The 26,916-nt window shown below is 41.7% G+C and overlaps 1 protein-coding gene across 2 annotated transcripts in view; it reads right to left on the reverse strand.

Moving 5' to 3' along the window:
• The window catches only part of NELL1 (neural EGFL like 1), an 874,069-nt gene that overhangs the window by 641,192 nt on the left and 205,961 nt on the right, over positions 1-26,916 (reverse strand). For both annotated transcript variants that reach the window (XM_053899887.1, XM_053899886.1), the window contains exons 10-12: positions 22,368-22,441; positions 15,915-16,014; positions 506-634 (exon numbers count right to left, since the gene is read on the reverse strand). In XM_053899887.1, the coding sequence (XP_053755862.1) occupies positions 506-634; positions 15,915-16,014; positions 22,368-22,441 (303 nt within the window). The remainder of the gene's footprint in view (positions 1-505; positions 635-15,914; positions 16,015-22,367; positions 22,442-26,916) is intronic.

Raw genomic sequence — 26,916 nt, forward strand, 5'->3', positions numbered from 1 at the left:
TCTGTCACTGTGACTTTTAGTATAGTTTATGAATTAGCAACCCATGAATCAGTCATTTAGAAACCCAATTGAAAAAAAAACTTCTGACCTTGGCAGGTGAAGAAAAAGGCAGTCAGGTATAAGCTAGTATCAAAGCATTCAAAAAGAGGACCCACCCTATAACCTTCAGTTGAACTTGGAAATACTAATTCACTCAAATAAGGCAAAAGAACATCATGTGTTTATGGTTTTGCCAGTGATTATTACATACAGTGAAAGCAGAACATGGGATTTGACATGGCCCTGCCACTTTTGTTGCTTTGCTGTGTTTCAGAACTCCCTCCAAAGGTCTGGCTTTCCACATGCTACTGAGAAGCCTGGATAAACGAGGAGAACAGAGCACCCAAGTAGCCGATATAATTTCTGGTAGGATCCCAGAAGACCAGAGCCAAGTGACAGCTTTCAATTTCAACCATGTCTACCAGGAGTACATTTCTCACAAATGACTTTATTATAGCTGACTTACCTTCGCAGTAGGCAGAGTCTCCCTGGACAGAAATGTAGCCATTCTTGCACTCACAAGTAGCTTTTGTATTCCAGTTTTTACACTCTGAGTTTTCACCACATGTAGGTCCTTCTGCACAAAAGTTATGACCTAAAGAAGCAAATAAAATTTTACATTACAACACAAGACTTTCAAGTAATAAACCACGAATTATCTTTACTATTTTGTCACCATGCATGAAAACATACACTGGCAATATGCAAGGGTAGGCTAGGAAGGGGGTGGGAGAGTAGGAATGGGAAACTGGACTACCACATGCTTGAGATGTTTCTCTTTAATGCTTTTCAAAGTATGTTTGATCCAGGCTGACCCTGAATCCCCTTCCCACCACTTTCTTACGTAACCAATCTTTTTATAATCGCCTTATTGTAAAACTTATGACTCACAGGAAATATGTAAAATGAATCTACATGAATATATAAAATGAACACGACCAGATTATCAGTACCCCTTGATTACATCTCCCCGAGTCCCCTCCCAACCATCAAAGAGGACTATCCTGAATTTTGTGTTTATCACTCCCTTGCATGTTTTTATCATTTGCCATATATAGGTGCTTATTTCTAAATAGATCATTCAGTTTATGCCCATTTTGAACTCCACATGAAAGAAATTATATTTTACATATTCTCTATGGTGTATTTTCTATTCATCCCTGCTATTGCCTGTAGCTACAGTTTATTCATCAATGCTGTATAATACTCTGTGGCGTCAATATTCCACCATCTATCCATTACACTACAGATGAGCACTGGGGATATTTGCAGGTTTTGAATCACAAACAACGCGGCAAGAAACATCCCCGAGCAGGTTTCCAGGGGCATCCTTTTTAAACCGTGTGTTCCGTATTTATTTTCCCAACATTCCTTCTTGAATCGCAGACATGGCTTCCAGGATAATTCTTTTTCTCTCTCAAGTGCCCTTTACAAATTCCTTTAGTGAAGATAATTTGAAAGTGACTGTGCTCAATCTTAATTTGCTTAAATGTCCTTTTGTATTCTTTAATTTTACTCCAGGGTAAGTTCATTTTTATTTCTTCTTCCTATGATTCCTTGGGATTTCTGAATCTAAAGATCAAATCTTTCATCAATTTGGAACATTCACAGGGAGTGTCTCTTCAGAACTTCTCTTCACCATTTTCTCTCTCTTTTCAGAACTCCAATCAGATAAATGTTATTCCTTCTCAAGCTCTTCTCCATGCTACTCAGCCTTCCTTTCCTATTTCTACTCCCTTTTTCTCTCTGTACTGAATTCTGTGTAACTTCCAGACATATCTTTATTCTCTTTTGGCCTGGGTCGTGGTCAGTTTCACTCATCAACAGCATTTTTATTTCACAGATTTTCTAGAATTCTTATTTTGTCTCCTTGGTCAAATCCCACAGTCCCTTTTTCATCTTTTAATTTCCTTTTTTACTTTTTTGAAGAGCTTTTATTTTTTAACATTTATTTCAAAGAGAGAGACAGAATCCAAGTGGGGGAGGGGAAGAGAGAGAGGGAGACAGAATCTGAAGCAGGTTCCAAGGCTCTGAGCTGTCAGCACAGAGCCCAATGCAGGGTTTGAACTCATGGACCAGGATATCATGACCTGAACTGAAGGTGTACGCTTAACTGACTGAGCCACCCAGGTGCTGCTTAATTTCCTTTTTTAAAAAAGCACGAGACACGTTTGTCTTACATCAATAATTCCAGGATCTTCAGTTTTTGTACATCTGATTTTGTGGTTTGTAGTTTCGCTAAGTATTGTGCATGACTTGTTTTCAGTGATTCTTGTTTTCAGTGATTCCTCAGTTTGTGAGCACATATTTTTTTATAATTTAATCTGTGGGAATTGAGATTTGGGGTTTAAAATGGCATTTCTTCATGTTTCAGAATCTGTGTCTCCCTCTCTCTCTGACCCTCCTCCGTTCATGCTCTGTCTCTCTCTGTCTCAAAAATAAATAAACGTTAAAAAAAAAAAATTTTTTTTAAATAAATAAATAAAATGGCATTTCTTCAGTGAAGGTTTGTGTTTGATTCCTTCAGGTTCCCAAAGGAACCATCAACCCAAAAACACTTTGTATTTTGCTTTGGGACATGATGATTGAGCCACACAGGTAGAATAAATTCAGGCCCTAAGCTTTCAGGAATGCAATCTTTTCTCCTCCATACCCCCTTATCTAGAGTCAAGACTGATAGATCAGTCTCCTTTTGCAAAGGAGGTTTCTCCTAGCCACCCAACGAGGATTCTCCCCTCAAGGTTCTTGATTTATGCATCTCACACAAGCCCCAGACTTTGTCTCCCATCTGTTGGCAGTGTCTATTAGAGGCAGATTCTACCACCAGGGATTAGACATCGCCCTCGTGGCAAATCCCAACTCCAGTGTTCTTGCTTATCTCGATGGAATCACTTTTTTCAGTATTTCTGGTCTCTGATTTTTCCCCTTATTGCCAACTCCACCAAATTTGGGGATATTTATGGTGCAGCGTTTTTAGGTGAACTAGGAGGAATATGTTATTCCTACCACAAAAGTTCAAATACAATAAGGTTATGAATGTGCTTTATCAACTTGAACTAGTACATTTCAGTGAACTATATTGCTAGATCACATATTGTGGTCTCATAGACAAGAATGGTTCTTGGAGGCAGGAGATTTCAATTCTAACACAGGTTCTGCAGCCACAAGCACAATAAATCACTTCACCTACCTAGACAGGTACACTGGGAAGGGACAACATCAGTGATTTTGAAACTATTGCTCAGAGCCTGGGGCACAAATGAGTGGTCAGGTAGGGCTCAAGTCCCCCACCCTGGATTCAACCAAAATAGCTCTGCTTTTATATTTTGCATATTTATCATGTGAACAATAGCTTCTGGCTTTAACCAAGATAAAACTCATTGAATTTTATAAACTCCAAGCTTAAATCATTTTGGTGATGGCATTCTGTAACTTTTTTTTCCCTTTGAAACAGAATTTTAAAAGATACTATTATTAAATAATAAGATTCACACACCTACAATATAATATAATGCATGGCATTACACTTCCTAATACACATGAATTAATGAGTTAAACTGGCTACTCCATGTAGCACACTTAGAACAATCCTTGGTACATATGAAGAGGTCAACAAATGTTAGCCACAAAGATGAGAAGGATTATGATAACGTTGACAACAACTACAGTTCAAAGTAACTTAGTAACGCTGTTCTCCTCCACTTCTAGATAAGGAAGGAGAAGATTAAACTATTATCTAGCTAGTAGACAGAGGATGGAGATGCCAGGGTTCTAAATTAGGTCTGGTGAACTCCAAGGCCCATGTACTTTTCACCATATCCTATATCCTCTCAGACAACAAAACTTCAGGATACAAAGTGAAAGATGTAGCTGTTCCTCAGGACATCAGAGAGTGGATCCATAGATAGTATCAGACTCAGCCTCACTACTTATAACCTGTCAACTGCCCCAATCAAAATGAGAGCAAAAACTTAACTTACTGGAAACCTACCACCTCTGTCAGTCAAAAACACTGCTACTAGGGCTTTAAAGGCTTACAATAACCATTACAAATAAAAAGACTTGAGATTTTGCTACCAAAGGGACCATTTTCAGACATCTTAGCTCAGTGCCAGATAAAGGGGCTACACTTTCCTCCCCATGTCAGAATTGATCAATAATTAAGTTGTCACGTTTTCTTTCATTGTGAAGTTCGACCCAAGGTCACATGTGCATCCATTATGACATGTATTCTTTGTTTCTTTTCTCTTTTTTTCCAGGAGACTGCAACTGTCCTTTTCCTTCTGCATGCATTTGACAGGCAGGAAAAAAGCCACTCAGACAATGTTGATATCCCAATGCATCTCTATCAAGCGTATGCCACGTCAATTCACAATGCAGAAAGTTGGGTAAATTGTATTTTCAAGGACAATGAAGGGCCCATGGGACAAACCAATCTTAATGTCAAATCTACTTTGGCTGGGCCTGACCACTGTGCCAAAAGCATGTGTTTAATTAATTAATCCAGGCCTCCTTTCAAGCAGTATTTATTCACTATCTGCTTGCCTTCCTGCAGGAGTGAATAATCAATATTTATGGGGCATCCATTTCTGTGGACTGAAGCACCCATGCAAGCTTCTGAGAGAAAAGTAAAGATGTTTGAGACATAGTCTCTGCCAGCAAGGAAATTACAAACTAAAGGGAGACAAGCCAAATACAGGGGTAGTATAAATACAAGGCAATCTATGTGAAGTGAGATGTGAATAGTACAAATAATCAGTGTTTCAGAGAAGGAGAAATCACTTCTAGATGATGCAAAACTTGACCTTGAGTTCATCCCAGGTAGAAACATGAGAAGGGGTGGGCACAAATCCTAGAAAAAGGAATGGGACTCCAACCCCGTGAGGAAGAAGGATACAGTTGGAGAATGTCAAATAATCTGGCAGAAATGTAATAATAATAATTATTAACACAAATGGTAGGCACTCAGCTAAGTGTTTTTACATGCATTATCCCATGTAATTCTATTAACAACCCTGCGAAACTGAAATTACTATTTGTACTTTATAGATTCAGCGGATGGAGTTTGGAGAAGTTAATTATGGAAGGTACACAGAGCCAGAAGCCAGAGTCTGAGGCCAAGGTTATCCATTGCCATGTTATTTCACTGCCCTCCCCAAAGCAACAAATTCCTAAGCATTCCGACATCCAAAATATTAAGAAGATATCCTTTTGCACATAAAGACACAAATGGATTACAATTTAGGTTTCTTCTCATCCTCAATATATCTATTTTCTGTGAAGTAATTTCATGTATTTTTTTAATGCTTGTTTATTTCTGAGAAGGGGGGAAGGGCACAAAGAGAGGGGGACAGAGGATCTGAGCAGGCTCCATGCTGACAGCAGAGAGCCCTATGCAGCGCTCAGACTCACAAACAATGAGATCGTGACTTGATCTGAAGTCGGATGCTTAACTGACTGAGTTTACTTAACTGTCTGGGTTACTCAGTTACCCCAATACCAGACACCCCAATACCAAATATTTTTAACAAAATATCCTATCTTCAATCACACTAACATCTTCAAAGTCTAGGGTCTAGGTCTGATTTATTTCTCTCAACCAAAGTTACCCCCACAAGGGTAACTGGATGGGATGGCTTACAGATGGATGGACACACAGCCAGCCAGAAACATGGGAGGGTAAATTAATGAGTGAAGGAACAGATAAATTAATCTATAGTGGCATTTAATGCCTCCACCCTCCTAACCAACTGGAAGGCAAATATGACTGGTTTGCTAGTTACCATTTTTCTTCCTTATAGAGGTATGAATTACATCTTATAAAATTCACCTATTGTAAAGATACACCTTGATGATTTTTAATCAGTTTACACAGTTGTGCAGCCATGACCACAATCCAGTTTTAGGATACTTTCACCACCCCCAGCTGGACATCCTCATTCTTTAAACTCCACTCCAGGATCAGAGTTGGCTGCCAAATCATAAATCCTCAATTCTCCACATTTCAGAATCCTTCTAAAGACTTTGTCTTTCTTATCTGATGTGTCTCCATACCATGACATTGGGATACAGATTCTTCCCTTCCTGGGTATCAGTCTTCAGTTGCTACCTACAATCTCTTAACAAGCCCTCTAGCTAGCCCTTGTATAATTTTTCCTTCAGCTGGTTATCAACATGGTCTGATGCATGAGACTACTCAAAGTTACCCTCTTCCTTAAATCTTTTTTTTTTTTTTTTCAGAATTAGAAGCTGTGACCAGATTGTAGACTACACACACACAGCCCAATATTCAAGTTCTTTTACTTGACTTTTTTTTTAATATAATTTATTGTCAAATTGGCTTCCATAAAACACCCAGTGCTCATCCCAATGAGTGCCCTCCTCAATGCCCATCACCCACTTTCCTCTCTCCCCCACCCCCCCCATCAACAGTTGGGGGGAAAGTGGGTGATGAGCAACGAGGAGGGCACTCTTTGGGATGAGCATTGGGTGTTGTATGGAAGCCAATTTGACAATGCATAGGGGCACATGTACCCCAATGTTTATAGCAGTGCTTACTTGACTATTTTGAATAAGTGACTTGAGCCTCCAGAATTATTCTCCTATAATAGAAGCACATAGTGAGTTCTTTCGACTAGGACTGGCCCAAATACAGAGAACATCTTAATTACAAAAACTGCTATTTATTGACTTCTTCCAACATGCCAGACATAGTGCTAAGCATATTAAACACCTTACCTCACAAAACCCTTAACACTGCTAAAAATCACTATTATCCTCACTTCACACATTAGGAAAATGTGGTTGAGACTCACTTTTTTATCCAAGTTAACATAGACAGGATCATGATTTGACTCTGAAGTTCTTGTTAAGAATACTGAGGAAATAATTCTTATACATTTTCAATACTTGGAAGTTTAGACAACTAATGCTTACACTCAATGGATCTCAACCCTTCTATGTCTTACAAAGTGTTTCTAAATAGGTCCACTTAGGACCCAACCCCAGATTCTGCCCATCCATTCTTAGCAAAACTAAGTGTAGGTCAATGCTTGCACCCTATCATTTCTGGCACGTGGTTGAGAATATCTACTCTTCCCTAGAAACAAGAATAAAGGCTCAGAGTCCTCTGTAAGGGCACAGGAAATAGCACTGACTATCCAGCATACCCCACTTTACAGGTTATCATAGCCAACAGCCACCTGGCAATCCATCTGGATGTCCTCGCAGGCACTCATAGCTCCCCCAGCCAGAACTAAACTCTTGATCTTACTTCTCAAATCCAAGCTCCCAGACTCTCCATACCCATCTGCCACACCTTTATCCACCTAAACCAGAACACTGGGAATCATCTTTGTCCTGACCCCTCAAATACTGAACCTTCCCAAGTTCCTAATATGGCAAGAGTCTAAGTGACTTCAAACACTTAAATTTATATCATATCTAAGTACATGTGATATGGAACAAAGGAATCTATATAAATATACAGAGAAGTATACCATGTTTCTCTGGATGCAAATATATGGCCAATTTCTCTAACACAATTCAATCTTTATCACTAGGTACAGAGTTATGAAATTATAATAAAAGTATATGCTAATGCCACGTGTTGTTCTTCACATGCTTTGCTATTAGGAAATATAAATTGAAAATACAGTCAATTTTTTAAAAGGTAGCTTTTTAAAAATTTTTTGAGGCTTATTTATTTTAGAGAACGAGAGACTGCACATAAGCAGGGAAAGGGCAAAGAGAGAGGAAGACACAGAATCTGAAGCAGGCTCCTGGCTCTGAGCTGTCAGCACAGAGCCTGATGCAGGGCTCGAACTCACTAACCGTGAGGTCATGACCTGAGCCAAAGTTGGACACTTACCCGACTGGGCCACCCAGGCACCCCCTGTGTCAATTTTTACAGACATCTTTTACATGTAATATAGTACATCGGCCTAGATAAACCCACTGAAAAGATTTTCTTTTTTGAGAGTTCCACCTTTTAGGTTTAAACCACAAAACTACCAGCCCAAGCCTAAGTTGCTAATAATCAAAATCACATCAATTTCCTTAACTTTAAAATATAAAGACTAGAGAAAAAAATAATCAACAAAACCATCCTGGAATGAAACTTAGGGGAAATTTTTAAAACACCATGAAAATGAGACCCTGACACTTCTCAACAGTGGTGAGGGCTAGAGAGAAGAAAGAGAAGTTGCCTGCTCAGGTCAAGTTACAATTTACTACAACTGTACATCACTGGGCAGAGAATCAATGTTCTAAAACTGGGTTGTGTATATTAATTTTATGTTGTATGTATCTCCTGAACATAACATTTTCTCCTCCACAACAATAAGAAAAGCCCATTGTACTCCAAACTATTACCATCTCTCAAATAGACAGGGCCTCATGTGCCTCCCTGTGCCCTTTTTGCCCAGTCACTAATCCATTTTATACACAAAGGGATCCTTTTAAAACACATATTGGAACGTGTCCTTCTCCCCCTTAAAAACCTTCCCAGGGCTTCCATTTTACTTGCGAGAAATACAAAATCTTTAACTTGGTCTCGTGGCAACAAAGAAGGCCCTTTCTCTCTCTCCATCATTTCTCTCCAACCACATCAGTCTTTCTTTTAATTCTTCTACTGTTCCAACCTCTCCCGATTCAGAGTCTTTGTAAACTTGTTCCACCAACTCACAACACCCCTGCCAGAGTAATTTCTACTCAGTCTTTAAGTCCCAGCTTAACCACAAGCTCTTCAGAAAAGACTCCCTGGTCTCCCAAGTCTAAAGAAATCCCCATTATTTTCTTCCATACATCCTATTATTCTTGTTCATAGTAGTGATCACAATTACTGTATATTTATTTCTGTGTTTATTCAATGTTTACCTCCCCATTAGAAGCTCACTTCTTCAAAGGAAAGGACTATGAAAGATTGGTCACCTTGTGCCCATAGCAATATCCAACACATTATAGGTCGTCAATAAATATTTGTTTAGTTAATGACTAAATCCTCTCAGTTCTCCAGAAGAAGAATCCAAAGTATTTTAAAGACAAATATACCAAGGCTCAAAGATGTTTACTACCTCCTCCGTGGTTACATAGCTAAACGGTGATGGGTAAAATAGAGATATAAATCCAAATATGATTCTAACACCTGTCTCTCCACCCCGCCCCACATGACTGCCCAGACGTGATTTTTTTTTTTTTAATTTTTTTTCAACGTTTTTTATTTATTTTTGGGACAGAGAGAGACAGAGCATGAACGGGGGAGGGGCAGAGAGAGAGGGAGACACAGAATCGGAAACAGGCTCCAGGCTCCGAGCCATCAGCCCAGAGCCTGACGCGGGGCTCGAACTCACGGACCGCGAGATCGTGACCTGGCTGAAGTCGGACGCTTAACCGACTGCGCCACCCAGGCGCCCCTGCCCAGACGTGATTTTAATCATCAAGGGACATTCCAGGAAAGATAAGAGATCAGGACTCCACCAGCCATTAGCATTTTCGAATCCACGGCACACCTCGATTTTACCAAAAGAACAAACTTTGTTTCTTTCTCCAGGTCACACATTCCTTGACAACTTGCTGCCTGGACACTCTACGTCAGAAGTAAAACAACTTAATCACACAACAGAACATCAGCCCTCAACAAGATACTAATCTGAGTGAAACCTACATGGAGCTCACGTTCAAATGGTGAACATGAGCAGATCCTCAGAGGAAGACACATAATCTGCAGAAATCAGGTTCCAACGTTTACTCAAATACCTGTTTTAGTTCCCAGGAGAGGCACTGTGCATTCATTTGACAAGTATTTATTGAGCACTTAGCAGGTGCCCAGGCACTGTGCTAGGCAATAGGCATAGAATTTAAAAAATGCTGTCAACAGCATAATGATGTTCTTAGTCATCTGACCCTCTAGCAAAAATGACCGATGCTGAGTATCGGATTAGAAGGAGATGATGTGATGGAGAACAAGGTGCTTCAAGAGCATATCACAGAGAAGGGTCATAACACAAGATCTGAAGCAATTTAAAGGCTGAGTGAAGCTGACTAAAGGATGGGAGTTCTAAACACATGAAGCCGCATGTACCCATAACATGTTCAAGGAAATTAATGGAGTGACAGAAACCCTGAGGTCACATTTTTTTAGTTGGGAGTAATCGAAAATGTGGACTCTGCCTAGTGGCCCTGTATCTAGAACTCTGCTGTCAGTGAAAGACCATAACACCTGTCAAACAACTTGCTGTCTTTAAAGCCACTGGCCTTATCTGCATATGATAAACCCCACCTATTAAAAGGAGCCCCCACACATGCACTGCCACTCTCTAGATCCCACTCCATACCCTTTTATAATTTTACCAAAACCATCCACCCATCCTGCTTCACCTCTGGCTTCTACAGCCAGTAACGGACAAGTACCTTTATGATCTGCTACTGTGACTTCTTCCACAATAAGGAACGAATAGGCCACCATCCTTGGGCAAGATGGTTTCTCTAACATAAAAGTTGGATTCCACATAGAGCACCTTTTCCTACCCTCAATCTCCTACCACTAATGTGCCCCCCAGCAGGTAGGCAAGTTGCCTCTGAAACGATGTACCTCGATGATGTAAAAATGCACTCTTAAATCCTAGAAAGCCAGTACCTCTCACATCACTGATGCCGAACCTTGGCAGTTATATAGGGGCTAAGGTATACTAAGTACAGTATATTGCATGTGCCTCATTGGTATGGAATCTCTCCACCCATGGACCAGCTAGGAGGGATATGGCCCAGCTATATCCTATGACAATTGAACACCCACATGTACTCCACAACCAACACACACACCATAGAAGCCTGGGCCCTTGGGGGTAAGGACATTCCTTTCTCCTTGTCCATAATGGTTAGGCCAACAGGATGAGCCCGCTAGTGACTGAGCTCTGGATCCTTACAGGTTCTGTCTTAGAGAACAATCCATTTCCTCTGCAATAGTCAACACTTAAGGGTCTATTTGTCCAAGGCAGCCTGACCTTAGTTTCAAGTCTTCTGTCTGGGACAACGTGCCCTCTTCCAGAGGCTCTGTGGGTCCCGATATACTGCAGCACTTCTGGGGCCACAGAGGTCACAGACTCCAGAGACAGTACTCTTCAAATGCCCTCTGCTCCCAGCCTCAACGGTTAAACAGAGAGCCCTGTCTTTACGATCCACTTCAGCCCATGGCTGCAGGGATTTTGATCAGACTCCATCTACCAGTACACACAGAACCTGCCCCAGCTGCTAACTGCCAGTTCCTCCATTTAGGTGCTAGATGATATACTCATCAAGAGCCTCTTTTGACCTCAAATACCCTAAAGCCCTCTCTCTAAAACCATTTCAATTACAAATTCTGCTGGAGACTAGAATGACGAGGAAGACCAGGGGGGAAAATCATACGATGCCAAGAGTGTTTGGGAGGATTTAATTGAGGGCATAAAATCTTAAATAGTACAAATAATCTCAACTCATTTCAGTCCAGACCAGATGACAAGGCAAGTGAGCATGAATTAAAATTACAGATAAACACATTGGGAACAGATGTGGGCAAGAATTTTTTCCCCAACACCGAAAATCTTAAACATGCCACAAAAACCCTCCAAAGTCACTGGCAACCTTGAAGATACAATTAGAGCCAAATTATGAGGGGCATAAAACCCTGAGGTGTGTGTCAAGAATTCTGGAATGTGTCAAATGATCAGTGTCGTTTCCTGGAGCAACTGGAGGATGCACAGTCAAGGTTCGTAGCTTTTTGCCCCCCTTTAACTGAGACCACTGCCAATTCAGGGGCACTCTTTTTTCTGCTGAGGTTACATTCACAATTTTATTACTTCTTCCGGGCACAGGCATCGGTGTCACTCCGGGGCCCACTCCCCCTTCACCACCTTATGGGCTCACACTTTAAGTGGTCAGGCTCCTGCTACAGTCATTGCCTTAACGTCATGAGGAAGGTAAAGAAATTTCACACTGCCGGCACAAACTGTCCTGAAGCATCAGAGAGAAACTGCAAAGGGGAACGGGGATGTTCTGGGTGGTACTGGATACCTTGGGACCTCAGCAATTGCAAAATGGCCTCTTCCTGCCAACGTCCATCACTTTGGGTCTTTTGGCAGGTATCTTCCCTAACTGTCCTATTGTCCCTTCTTTAGGGACATCCCGGGTGTACCAACAGCCATGTGGCTTTAACCACCAATTCAGCTGATTACCTTCATTTCCCTTTAAAGGGCCCAGGAATTCGTTACAGCATGTGGCATGGCCCAAGATTTATAGAGACAAAGTGCCACGCCCCTAGAGTCTGGATATCAGTTGTGTTGGTACAATGAACATCGTAAGTCAGTCAGAGCCTGTTACTCTTAACTCTACGGTCTTAGGTTTAATTCCCACAAAGAGAAAAACTCAGTGAAAATCTTCATCTCTCTCCTGGATCAGTCAGGGGGTGGGGGGCAGAGGCAAAATGTGTAACCATATAAGAAAATAGGCATGACTGGAATAAAATGAGTTTCAGAATCATGTCACCAAGTTATAACTCAAGCGAAATGGTCAGAACTCAGCAAAATGGGTTCAACATTATTTCCTATGTGAAATATACAGTCTATTGAATATCTGGTACTGAAAATCATTTCCTTCGAAGTCACTGACCTGACAGTGATAGAATTATTCTATGTGGTAAGAATGTATTTTCACCTACCTTATCTCCTACATTTAAAGAATTCATAAAATATAATCATTAAAACAAATGCAATTTTAAAAGTTAGAGCACTTTATGCATATCATATAGCCAGCCAACTGGGGTCAGAAAGCACAGAGCACTCTCTGTGCCTTCTCAAATTCCCAGTCTAAACCTCCTCAGGTAGGACGGCTCATCGGAGGCCTAATGAAGACAAACCTCAGAAAACTTCCATTCCCTAAACAGGCCCAAGGAAGATTGTGACTCAGATTGCTAAAGAATGATAAGCTCTCATGGGGTGATTTTCCTCAGACTAATGACCTGACATCCACAGTAAGACAGAGAGAGATGATAAATATGCTAATTGAAGGGCCTTCATGGAGGTATTGAGAGAGGCTACAGCCACTTCAGTTTCTGTAATCAATAACAGCAGGGTGGCAGAAACCATACAGCTGAAATCACACCACTGTGGTCATCCCTGAAATACGCATCTCAGGTCATCAGAGGCCCGCCTCTCTGCTCACTTACTGCCTGCCCGTCAGGAGACAATCTCAATTCACAAAGCAAATGGTACAGCCCCTCCATATGCAGGGTAAAAATTACTTTACATAGAAATTGAGTGTTTGTCACCTTTTCATTACTTTCTGTTTTAGAGAGGGGAAAGGATGGTGGGGTGGGGAGTGGTGAAGAACTGAATAATATGCCTTAGAAGAGGCCCACTGGGCTTTGCACGTCTTGTCAGAACAGAAACGAACCAACCCCTCCTCTTCTTGCAAGACACAGGAAACACAGAGGAAAAGGTAAAAGACAACTATAAATCCAAGGAGAAAAATATTTCCCATGGTATTAGGAAAGACTATTATGCTACTTCTAAAGATGTTCTTGGGAAATAATTGGATTAAGAGATCTGGAATAAAATTCATGGAGAGCACAGTTTGAGACAGCAGACCTTAGAGGTCTCCTGAGTTGCCTTTTTGTCAACCAACATATAAATTTTGTGTTTTCATAATAAAGAGAATAACCCACTGCACAGGAAAATGCACCTTTTCTGATTCTCTGCTGTGCAGAGCAAGCCCCAGCATGTGGACAGGCGAGCAGGATGTTCTGGGCTCTGCTCTACTTGGGGTCAACAGAGGTCATGGTACAGAGTAAATGGTGCTGAAAAGGGCCTTTGTCTAACATAACGTTCTCTTCACTCCAGTGTCTGAACGCTGAGGTGGGAGTCAAGAGGAGAAACCTAAGAAAATCCAGATATCCAAATGGGTCAATTCAACTCTTTCACCACCGTATCTTTCCTGAAGACGTTCTCTCATTCCTATCAAAATGCAGAGTTGTCGAAAAGCATAAATAACCCTATCTGATACAGACACCTCCGAAAGAACTATCAGCAAACAGCCCCCTCCCAACAAAGCTGGTAGTTTCCTGCCTCAGAAAGCAGCAGATAGGAGAAGGAAGAAAAGCCCCGATTTCACAAATTGGTCCTAGCTATGATCTAATCTAGGAAGTGTTACTCCTGCTTCCCACTTTTCCCTCAAAGTCATGTCAGGTTTGGTAAAACCCACCAGGTTGCAGCAATGGGGCCTTGAATGAGTCTATTTTTCAGTGAGAGGTCACACCTGTCAACATCTTCACTGGTAAAGGCGTGCACGCCTTCTGGAGAAGTATTAGCAGAAGCAGGGGCACGAGGTCTATTGTAAATTGGGTCAGAGCAATGACATTCCTCTTGAATTTCTGTGGGATAATCAATGATTCTGCTCTAATGAAACCATAAATCAGGAAGGATTTACATAAACTGAGTCTCACTTGGCACTTCAACAAATAGCAAGTAACGGATTTTGCATTAAATTATAAGACCTACCTAACAACCCTATCCGTTACCAATAAATGCATCCCTCTGAAAATTCCAGTCAATCTTTAGGTGTTTCTAAAGCGTCCTGGCTGCAAACATGCTTATTTCCAAAAGGCAGAAAAATCAGGGCAGATTTTCTGATGGCATCGTTAGCTATTCTTGGCTATCAACACACTACGTTTTCCTAGGAATTTTACCAAAATACAACTTTCTAAAGACCAAGCAGAGAAATCTCTGCATAAGCTGAACACTCCATGATAAAATATACAACATTTCTATAGATCAGAAGATGCTAGAGGAGAGGATCAACAAATTACAGGTTGCCACCTGTTCTTATAAATAAAATTTTATTTGAATAGCCACACCCATTTATTTACCCATTGTCTCTGCTACTTTTGCAAAACAGCTGAGTTGAATATTTACAACAGAAACCTTCTGGCCCACAAAGCCTAAAATGTTTACTTTGTGGCCCTTTACATTAAATATGTGCCAACTCTTATGCTAGAGAAAAACGAGAGAAAAGTGAAATATAAGGTAACCAGAGCTAAATCTGCTATGCTGTAGAAGCTTCAAAGGGAGCCAAAAAGGATCAACTCCACGGGTATTTGAGAATGTGAAGAAAGATGTGTGACAGGTATAGTTTCCAAAAAATAGATAGGAGTTTAACCAGATTTGTTTTGTAAGATTTTAAACGAATTTTAGGTTCTCCTAATCCAGGAGAAAATCTGCCAGGGCAAGACCTTTCAGAAATGAAGGGATAGCTGATCCACAATTTGAAGAGGACAAATTTTGGGAAAGGAGAAAATTCCAGGAAAAGGAAGCAAAACAATTTCTGCTCCAGAATGAATTAGCAATTAGGTGTTACTTAGCTAAAGCTTTTTTCCTTGCACGAAAGTAAAAAAGTTGCATATAATCCTATAAATAAGGATCCACTAGAAGCCCCTGTCTGCTAGATACAGGAATTGGTCCATGGGAAAGGCTCAACAGTCTGCTTACCAATGCCACTCATGAGAAAATGTAATAATGATAATGGTTATAATAACCATTATTGCAAGAACTATCATTCTTTTTATAGGAATTGTCACTTATGGAACATTTATCACATGCTAAGCATGATGCTAGGTACTTATGCATTTTTGCATTTAACCCTCCCAGCAGTCCTGTGAAACAGACTATTATTACCCTCAGGTTTAGAACTGCTCAGACTATGGCTGAGAAAGGTAAATAGGATACGCAAGTTTGCAAATAGCAGAGCAGAGTTTTGCACCCATGTTACGATCTTCACATTATTCATTAAGCCCTCATGCCTCCCACCCTCATCCCAAGCACCGCTCCACCACCAAGCCCACTTACCTCGACAGACACTGCAGCACTGATTCTCTGGGAGAATGTGGTCCTTTTCTGAGCAGTTCAAAGGAGGGCATGCGTCTGTAATTTTTACTAAAACTCCACCCTGGAAGCCAAATAATCAGGAAACAAAAAAACATTCACATTTCTTAGTTGATGACACAGACATAAAATGCTCATTGTTAACAGCCTGCAGTGATAACAACTTTCAGTAAGTAATAGTACTTCTAGGAATTCCACAATAATGACAAAGTCGCAAATAGAACTTCCAGGATGACACTCCTGGAAGAGAAGGCACATTTCTTTTTCTAGGTCTACACAGCCCCAACTTCAACAAATAAGTTTCGAGTATCTTCTATGTAGCAGAAGGTCACTCTACAGTGGTATTGCTGGGAAGTTCACAATGGGCTGCTGAATGGGGGAGCCTTACTTTGTACGGTTTGCTGATTTCTGTGATATGAATACCGCGATGACGACCAATTTTGAATTAACAACATAGTATCACTGACTGGAGTCGGGAAGTTATGAACAATGAGCTCTCATAGGCTGCTATGAGGTAGTTTCAGTGCTCCTGGATCACACAAACCATTAACGCAAAGATAATTTAAGACCTCTTCCCTGCCCTTGAGGAGTTCCTAGTCTGAATACAGGAAGGAGGGGGGCAAAAAAACCCCAAAACAAAACAAAAAAACTCTCTTAACTATTATGCAGTACAGTAAGTCCTAAAAAGGGTATGATGATGTGTCATGGGAGAATGCTACTGCTCAAGTGGGAAGAAATTATAAGGAAGATGCCAAAGATGAATAAAGAAATGGGGAAGAGGAGACTTTCCTGGCAGAGGAAATAGACAAGAGCCAAGGTATCCAAGTACGAATGAACTGAATGGAGAGTTGGAGGAGTATTGGATTTCTCCCTATATGTAAGTAAAATCACTTACAATAGATTTTTAAATATTCACCTGATGAATCTTTAAGACCTCATTTCACCAAAGGTTGTCTTTGGTGGCATTACTAGCATCTGTATTTAGTTGTACTGTGAACTCTAAATATTAGTCCATTAATTACTATAAAAAAGGGTTTGAGAGTCTTTTATTTTATCTAGAATGTTTAGCTTTTCTCTCCTCTTCCCAAGAGGCTATTTAAGTCAACTAAGAAGCCAGCTTGAGAAAAGGAGTCTCACTTAAGACCAAAAGGTACTTCTCAAAATAAATGAGGGAATGAGATGGAGCTGGCTAGCCAGGAGAGATGGGGGCGATACAGAGGTTTCCATTTCTGAGACACTAGCATTCCAGTGGCCCCACAGTCCACTGGTTTCGCAGGAAACCATTTCATCAAGCACATCTACTCCTAACTATGAACCTAAACAAAACTCTAAACATCAAATATAAATTTAATTTCTAAACGACTCATCCACCATTTGGAAAATTTGCACCATGGTTTCCTCTCCTGTCTCATGATTTTCAGCCCCAACAGTCCTGCTTCCAATATTCCTTGCAGTGTCTTCTTTTTGTCCTCCTTGCCATTCATTTTTTTATCTGTCCCAAGATATCCAGATCTCTTGCTTTCCTCCCATCTTAAAATGGGACTTAAGATGTGAGAATACAGCCTGGTACCTGTGCACCTTCACTCTCCATCACAGATATGTTCCATTCTCACATATGTTCCATTCCAGGCCATACTGGGGGGGGGGGGGGGGGGGGCACCTAACCTTGAGAGTGGGCACTGGTCCTAGGCCAGGGTGCCTACCAGCTGTGCCTTAATTTCTGCAACAGGGAACTGAAGCAATAGACATTAATAACTTTATGATCAGCAGCATAAGCTTTCATGCACAGGAAAGCAAAATGCTTACTGTTAATGCCTCTACAATATCTTTCAATACCAATGTATTTATTATCTACTGGCTCCTTGCAAAAACAGGAGTGACAGAAACTGCTGAATCCCCTTTATGAATTCTGTGTGCCCAACCCCCACCATCTGAATGCTTTTCTGCTAATGGCTCATCCTTGCCACCCTCAGATAGTATTCTGGGCATTGGCACCACTTTGCCACACAGAGAGCAGACAGAGTTACCCACAAGTTGTACATCCCCACCGCCACAGCCCAAAGCCAGGGAATGACAGGCATGGGAGGCTCTTTACCTCAAGGGGACACAATAGTTGGGGTCCAATTAGTACTCCAGCACCCCTCCTGGAACCAGGGTATTTGAGGCCTTTCAGCCCAAATCCCACCCTCGCTCAGTTCCTTGCCTTACCCCATTCTGCATCCTCCACACCCTTACTGGTTGCTTCTGAGAGCCCTACCTTGTTCTGAAATCCTTAGTTCAGGGTCTGCTTTTAGCAGAACTCAAATTGAGAAAATAAGATAAGTTTCATTCTTGCTGTCAAAAAAAACAATTATGTCTAGATGGTGAGATCCTGGGGCGATTTCCTTTTTCATCCTTGTAATTTTCCTCTATGTTCAAAATTTTTTATCTAGAGTATATATTTGCTTTTGTAAAAAAAAATAATAATAATAATAATAATACTTAAAATGCCATGAAGACTTTTTTAATATAATCACTCACAAAAGTTGTTTTTTTTTTTTTTTATGAAAAGGGCTTGCCTTGGCTGATTAAATCAGACAATTCTAATCAACCTTTAACGTATTTAATGAGCAAGATCGTAATTTGAAATGTTTAAATAGAGACAAACCCCGTTGCATGATCTTGAAATAGTACGAACTGTGATTACAGTACCAAAAGTGCCACCACATCCATTAGTCCAGCCACATAATTAGGCACAAAACCTTTTTTAACTTTATTTTTAAAACTATTTCTAGTGAGAAGTATCTGATAATTAACATTTTAAACCCTCCTGATTATGGTATGTTATTTTATGACCCCTAGAACTCTGTGTTGGTAGAAAAATACAATGCCTCCATTCTTTCTCATTTAGAGTGACACTCTCTAGGTCATCGGTCAAATATAAACACTTTCAAGTTCTTTACTAATCACTGTGTTTCAGCCTGAATTTCTAATAACAACTCACACCGTTAAGTCAAAAATTGTTGCTGGCCTGAAGAAATGTTGCGGGGCAGCAATAATTGGACAAAGTAAGCAAGACTACTAGAAGAGCTTATTCATCTTTAAAAAAAAAAAAAAAAAGTATGTTAACTTCTGAAAACACTTGGTGAAAATATTTGAAACAAGAGTTTTTCTTATCTAATTGGTGTTGCTAAGGTTTTAAAATGATCCTAGGAAAATGAAAATGAAAGGATCTCTAGGCAGCATTTTGTCAAATGGGGATCTGCACTTGAACCACAGAAGACCAAGAATTAATTATTTGCTCAGTTCTCCCAAGGACAGTACTTATACAGTACCAGTATAGACGCCTAGGAGAGACATTAACTCTTTACATGCAACAGGTACCATTGGGCATCAGGGTTTAAATCTTAAGAAAGGCTGCCTGGGAGGGACTCAAAGCCTTGGCATCCTATGCCCATCACCTCCTCTACCTGCTGACGGCATCCATTAAATGTGTCCCAAGGCTGTTCTATGGCCAGTTATAAATACTACCCCATTCATCAAGAGAATCAATGAGCCATAGCCTTACCAACCTGGTATTCTCAGACAGACTAAAGAGTGATCATTCAATGCTTCTGGATCTAGCTTCTAAAACTCAGAAATGAGAATTATTTCCAAATAAGTCTAACACCATCAGGAGTGGCAGTAGAGAGGCTGAGAAAGGAACCTGTAAAGCCAGACCACACAGGTTTAAATCCAAGCTAGCTCACTGACTACCTGTGTGACTGATCTTCTATGCCTCAATTTTCTCATCTGTGAAATGGGAATAATCATAGCACCTACCTAGCAGGGTAATTATGAGTTTTATAGAAGATAGTATGTTTAAAATGCTTTAAAAGAAGTGTCTAAAAAATACTAAATGCTCAAGAAATATAGTTGTCAATGACCCTTTTCCATACACAAAGGAAACATTTAATAAATAACTATAAAAAGAAATTAATGACTTTTTAAAAGACGAAATTACTCACGTGCACATATATACACACACATACCACACGTGCAAAGGGAATAACCTGTCTGCCCCAACTTTTATAAACGGTAAAAATCTAAGCAAACAAAAGCAGTAAAAGACGAACCCAAGCAGGCAGAGCATCTACAATGTGCTATTAGCAGTGCTAAGTGCTATTCCAATAAGCTGGCATTTCAATCCAGGCCCACATCTTCCAGAGGTCTCCAAAGTTCTCTGCCTTGATCCTCTGACAAAAGATCGAGTCATAATTGGGACCCTTGCCAGAGTCACCTACTGTTTCTATATAAGAGATAAAGGGCATTGTTACCTCTAAGTGGCAACATAAAAAACAGATACGGGCGGGGGGGTGGGGGCCGGGGAGTGCCTGGGTGGCTCAGTTGGTTAAGTGTCCGACTTCGGCTCAGGTCATGATCTCACAGTCCAGTCCGTGGGTTCGAGCCTTGCGTTAGGCTCTATGCTGACAGCTCAGAGCCTGGAGCCTGCTTTGGATTCTGTGTCTCCTTCTCTCTGCTCCTCTCCCACTCGCACTCTGTCTGCCTCTCTCTCTCTCTCAAAAATAAATATTTCTTTAAAAATTAAAAAACAAACAAACTGGGATCATCAGCAGAGTGGGTGAAATTGCTTTTAATCATCCCAGCTGCCTCTAAAAAAAAGGTTTTAGAATCCAAATCATTTTCTCTCTCCTAGAAGTGAAACAATCAAGGCTTCTGGGTGGTTCAGGTGGTTGGGCATCTGACTCTTGATTTCAGCTCAGGTCATGATCCCAGGGTCATGGGATTGAGGCCATGTTGGGGTCCACACTGAGTATGGAGCCTGCTTGAGATTCTCTCTCCCTCTATCTCTCTCTGCCCCTCTCCTGCTCATGCACGCTCTCTCAAAAAGAAAAAAAAAAAAAAAGTTAAACAATTTACAGAGAAAAGGACCTCTATCAATCTTATATTCAGAGAGGACATGTATGGTCATGTGGTATAAGAAGAGCTCACATTTACTGAGAACCTACTTTGTGCCAAACACTCTACCAAGTACTTCACGTGCTTTATCTCATTTAATCCACCCAACATCCTATGTGGTAATATGCCAGCCTCAGGTTAGAGAAAACCCCACCGGCTCCCCCATGCCCAGGTCTGGTAGCTTGCTTTGCTGATTGAGAGATCACAGAACCCTAGCTGCCACACCATCCCTGCCTCTGCTGCAGACTACGGAGCCTCGGTGCACAGCATCTACCGTTGCACAAAGACCACCACACCTACGTGCCCACCAGACTGTTTGGAGACACAGATCTCTGGCATTCCCAGTGCAGCCAAGAAAGTGGGAATGGGAAATATACAATAGGAAAGTCTGAGGGTGTTAACCCCTGGGGTAGAGTCTAGTCCCAGAGAGACAGAAAAGAACCTTTCGTCCACCCACCTCCAACCAAGGCCCCCATAGAGAAATGTATTCAAGCTCCTTGAGAGCTTCTCCAGGTCTCTAAATGCCTCATTCTCCTCAATCTTTATAAAAGAGATTCCTTTCTTTTCCCCAGGGCTGTGATGAGGAGCACATGAACTAATGTAGTAGCAAGCACTCGTAAAGATGGCTATTCTGAGATGCAGTGGTTCCACTCAGCCTCTCTGGAGATGCCCCACAACCCCAGCTGTGCCTCCTCAGTGGAAGGTGGCTGCTCTGTAATGTACCACCTTGTGTTTGTACACCCTCCTTCCCTCCGTCTCTCACTCTTACATTCCTAGGACGGCTTCCACACTTTGTTCAAATATCACCTCCACAGAAAGGCCTTCTCAGACCACCCACACCTACCCAAAAGCGCTCTATCGTCTCAGCATGATTTGGCATTATATCATACGCTTATTTAGTTCCTTATTATCAGTCTCTCTTACTAGACTGCAAGTTCTAGAAAAACAGGGACTTTGTTGTGTTTACCATTATATACCCAGAATTTGGTACCATGCTAGTATGCAGCAGCTGAGCACGGGAGGTTAGCTGACCGACTACTGAAGATCTATGCTTCTACACGTCTTATTTCAAGAAAGAGACAGACGAGGGCAGGCAGGAGACAGGCATTTTCTCACAATATATAAGACACTTGTGAGTAGAGATGGCACCATCCAGAGCTGGCATCACAAACCAATTTCCCCAAAATCAACTCAAAACCCTTTCCCAGGGCCACCTGCCAACCTCACTGACTTATGGTAGTTGTTGGCTACCTTTGCCTTCTCACATCCTTCAGTACTTTTTCCCAAGGCTCTATGTTCCACAGCTGATGACCACCCAGCCACGCAATGACAGTGGATGGGACCTTCCCATCCCATACAGCAGACCACCACTCAGACACCCACTCAGGCCAACATGTTCCACTCCAGATCCCTAACTAAGCCCATCTATCTATATGTTAATTCCCCCCAAGGGATGGGGAACGTAAGATTGAAACTTACTCTGCATTCACGGCAGCTCTTAGTTAAAATCCGCTGGCCTTCTGCAAGGACTTTTCCTCCATAGATACATTTTGCTGTAACAAAAACAGAAAAATGGGTCAGTCAGGCTATGCAACAAATTGACCTCCATGGAGCCATCCAACCTCAACAGATTCCACAGATTCTCTGATTCTAAACAACAGGAAACTGTTCCCATAAGTCATGGGAAGAATGTAAGGACAACTACTGAGTTCCCATCAAATGGTCATCTTCATTACATTTGCCATGAGCCCATCAAACTCAGGATATACAACTATTTCCACGTCAGATCTGTCAAAGGAACTACAAAATGAAGTGATGTGGATAGAAGTCAAAACAAGGAAGAAGTGGTTGTCACATCACCATGGAGGATAATAGCAGTAGCTTTAATTCATACACTCCAGACATAAACAACTGGGTAAAAGGAGACTCATGTGCCATTCATCAGAACCTAAGCCGCCATGCAGAAGGACACCATTTTTTTTTTCCTTGTCATCATGGGAAATGCGTGTCCTCACATTCTATGTTCCTATGAAGTTCAGAAACTATTGAGAAATACAAGCCAAACCAGTAAAGTACTTATCAATGCACTAGAGAGACTGCCTTTGGGAAGGTAAACTCTATAGGTCACTATGAAGGGCACAGAATAGACAGGCTCTGTAGCAAAGTTAAAAGCATAAATAGAACTCCCACCATTCAATTTAGATTCCCCTGAGACTCAGTCCTCAACTCAACTTGCTGACCCAACTTTAAGCCAGTGCAGAATATGTTAATTTGATCTGACCCTAATGTGTCTCCACCCAGTTCTCCAGCCACATCAAACTTTCCAGGAACAGGAAAGCAAAGGCCTGATGACTCCCTCTCCTGCACAGAGGAGGATCCTTCTACCCTAGTCCTCAGGAGAGGCAGAAGTGAAAACATGCACTCTAAGACGTCTCTACTACTCACTGTCTTACAAAAACCACCTTACCTCTCAGAGCCTCCATTTCTGCATCTGTTAAAAACAGGTTAATTAAATTTGGTAGCTTCTTAGTTCTACAATCCTCCAACTCTCACGGAATGTTCAAGTATATACATACCTTCACAATCAACTTGTCTAACTCCCTCTTGTTAGCCACAGAAGGGGAAAGCCCAGAGATTTGGTTATACTTATCATCATGATCCTGTAGTGGATATTGTGACATGCTACCCAGATCCCCCTCGATGGCCAAAGGACTCATTCCTGCAGCTGCTGGGACAACTGATGACCAACAGCTCAACTGAATAATGATCCAGGACTTGCCCTTGGTTGAAAGGAGCCACTTTATCCAAGCTCAAATGTTCTTTCTAGGGCAGCCCACATACAATGAGTGGTTGATGAAGGTAGGACAAAGTTCTGGCCCCTGGCCCCAACTAGGAATCTCTCTGAAAGGTCATTCCAGCTCCAGAACTCCCTGTAGGAATGACTGAAGTGTTTATTGTAACTGCATTACAGTTCAACCCCTTCATCTGGTCAATTCTGCTTCCTTCACTATCCCACTCCTACCCCCGAACTAATCCTGACAAAAGTTCCTAATAAAGGACACGCAAATCTCCATTTCAGAGTCTGCTTCCTGTTGGAACCAGACCTACAACCAGCCACACCAAACTTGAATCTGTTCTAGCCTAATATGTCCTTTCTGTGAATGGCACCATTATCTACCCCAGCACTTACACCCCACCATCTGGAGTCTTTCTATCCTCTCTTAATTGCAAATATGAGGCCATGCTTTAAAAATCACTATGGGTCACGAAATACCCTCAGAATGTAGTCCAAATTCCTTAATTCAGCAAACAAAGCCATTCATGTAGCTTTTCCTTACTTCTCAACCTTCACAGCTCCACAGCTCACCAACTTCTCTGCATTTACTCACCCTCCCAAACATTCAACCTCTACATATACCCCAGCCACGCTTTCCTTTGCTTCTACACGTACTATTCTCCAGGAATAGGCAGCCTCATCCACCTTCCCCTGGAAAACCCCCACCCTCTACACCCATCAGTTGCAATGTAGGCCTGACATCCAGCACGAAGCTGTTCTTGATTTCCAGCACTGGTGAACTGCCCTCACTTCACCCTTGCATTGTACTCTGGACCTAGCTTCAACATAGCACACCTCACATTTTCTCTCAGTTGCCCAATTCATTATACACATCTCCTGCTAGCTAAAACCTCCATGATGGCCTAGGTCTATTTCATCATTTTATCTCCAGCCCCAAGCTCAGTGCCTCTCTGGGCTTACTGTTAATAACAACAAATAATTTTAGAATTAATGTGCCTATAATTGGTAGCAAAAACCAGTCAAAATTTCTGATTCCCAAATAAGAATTCTTTCTGCTATTCAATGCCCTTTCAAACATTAAAAGCAAATACAAAAGTTCTGCTTTTGTTCCAGAACAAACACAAAACATAGAGAGTTTTCTAAATCAACCTCTCCTCCTTTCCTTCCAAAAGAAAACATTATTGGGTGCCTGGGTGGCTCAGTCAGTTAAACATCCAACTTCTATTCAGGTCATGATCTTGCTGTCTGAGTATGAACCCCGCATCGGGCTCTGTGCTGACAGCTCAGAGCCTGGAGCCTGCTTTGGATTCTGTGTCTTCCTCTTGGGTTCTGTATCTCCCTCTCTGTCCGCCCGTCCCCAGCTCTCTCTCTCACTCTCTCAAAAGTAAACAAACATTAATTTAAAAAGAAAAAGTTCTCCACAACCACCTTTTGTGCCTCAATTTTCTTGACCGTGACTCACTGGTCCCAGTGATGATGTGGATTCCCCAATATACCTGCATGGGGAGACCGGACATCCACCAAGCGCCTGGAATTCCTGTCCAGGAAACCCCCACACTCCCAGATGCAGCTGCTGCCAGCCTGGCAACATGACTTATTTCAGAGTGACAGTTCTGCTAAATGCACTGCTGTCACATCTGCCATCTGCTTCTCGGCCCAGGCTCGGAAGCAAAGAAATCTTCCTCATTTTGCCCCTTGTCGCCCACACATTTGCTCTTTAAGAAATCTGCCTGATTCCTCTCTGCTGGCAGGAATTCTGGGGAGGAGTCTGTCTGGAGATAGGAACGTCTTACTGTTTACACTCATGCCACACACAGGGACATATCCATCTCTCAAATTCACCAGCGCCCCGTATAAAAATTAAATGTCCACTAAACTTTATGTCCTCATGCAGCAGGGTGCTTTGAGGGCTATGAGCGACACGGACACGATGCCGCGTGCCTTGGCCATTTGCAGCTTTGGCACTGGCGCGGGACGCGTTTATGATTCCAGCGTCAACTGTCAACAAAATTATCTTAGGACAGCTTTCGGGATCACCACTCGAGGTCACAAGAATATCTGCTTTCTAACACTCACCCCCATTTCTCCCACAGTACCCCTCCTTCTCTGCCACTGCCCTCCATACACCTAACATCAATCCTCATTATCTAACCTCTTGATCTACAGCCAAAGGGCTTATTTTTGATGTCTGAGGAAATTCAAGCAGAAGGTGAGTCAGGCTCCGGTGCCTTTGGCTGGGGCATTTGGGAGTCCGTTCCAACAGCTTTTGGTATGAGTAGAAATGTAAATGGATACCTGAAGTCCTTCATATCACACCGGGGACATGCAAACTAGGATATTTCACAGTGTATGACCATGAAATTGAAACCTGGCACCGACGCACACACTTCTCTGTGATGGCAGAAACAAATGTACTGGGGACTTAGAGAAATAGTTATTCAATTGTATCTTTTTGCGCCAGCAGATGCTGGGCCCTTCAAATTTGAGCCTCGTTTCTCCAGTGCAGTGATTGGACGCTTTTGCCATTTGGGTGCACACTGAATAAACAATGCACAGGTGGGACTCGGCCCCCCTGTCCGATATGGAATTAGGCTGCTCTATCTTTATTTACGTACTTGTACCCTACACACACTCCAACCGTCCCTTGGCAATCAGTGGGTTCGAATATCAACATGGGCACTCTGTACTGCACCTTAAAGGAGACTGGCAGATCAGAAAGGCTGAATACCCAAGAATCCTTCCTGCCTCAGGGGGTGCATTCACAGATCTGGCTTCAGATACCACCTCTCTGAGCAAGATGCCCACATCACACTGGTTGCCCCTCAAGCATCTCCAACTCACACTTGCCAAACAGAATGTATCACTTCCTGAGCTACTTCCACCTGTTTTAGTTCTGTTAATCACACTATGAGTCTCGCACAGGCTCTTGTTCAAAACCTGGCAACTTCCCCCTTACAGACACTCTGTCCCTGATTCATCGCTCTCATACAAATACATATATATATATATATATATATATATATATATATATACACACATGTATATATATACATATATATACACATATATATACAAATATATATATACACACACATATATACACATATATACACATATATACACACATATATTTATATAAAATGGAATACCTACTGTGTGCCTGGTCTTTTGGCCATCACTCACGTTCATCCCTTCCTTTTCCTCTCCCCAGGCAGTGCCTGCCTATCGGCC

The sequence above is a fragment of the Panthera pardus genome, unplaced genomic scaffold (genome assembly GCF_024362965.1).
Source record: "Panthera pardus isolate Hobbes unplaced genomic scaffold, ASM2436296v1 HiC_scaffold_12, whole genome shotgun sequence".
Lineage (NCBI taxonomy): Eukaryota > Metazoa > Chordata > Mammalia > Carnivora > Felidae > Panthera > Panthera pardus.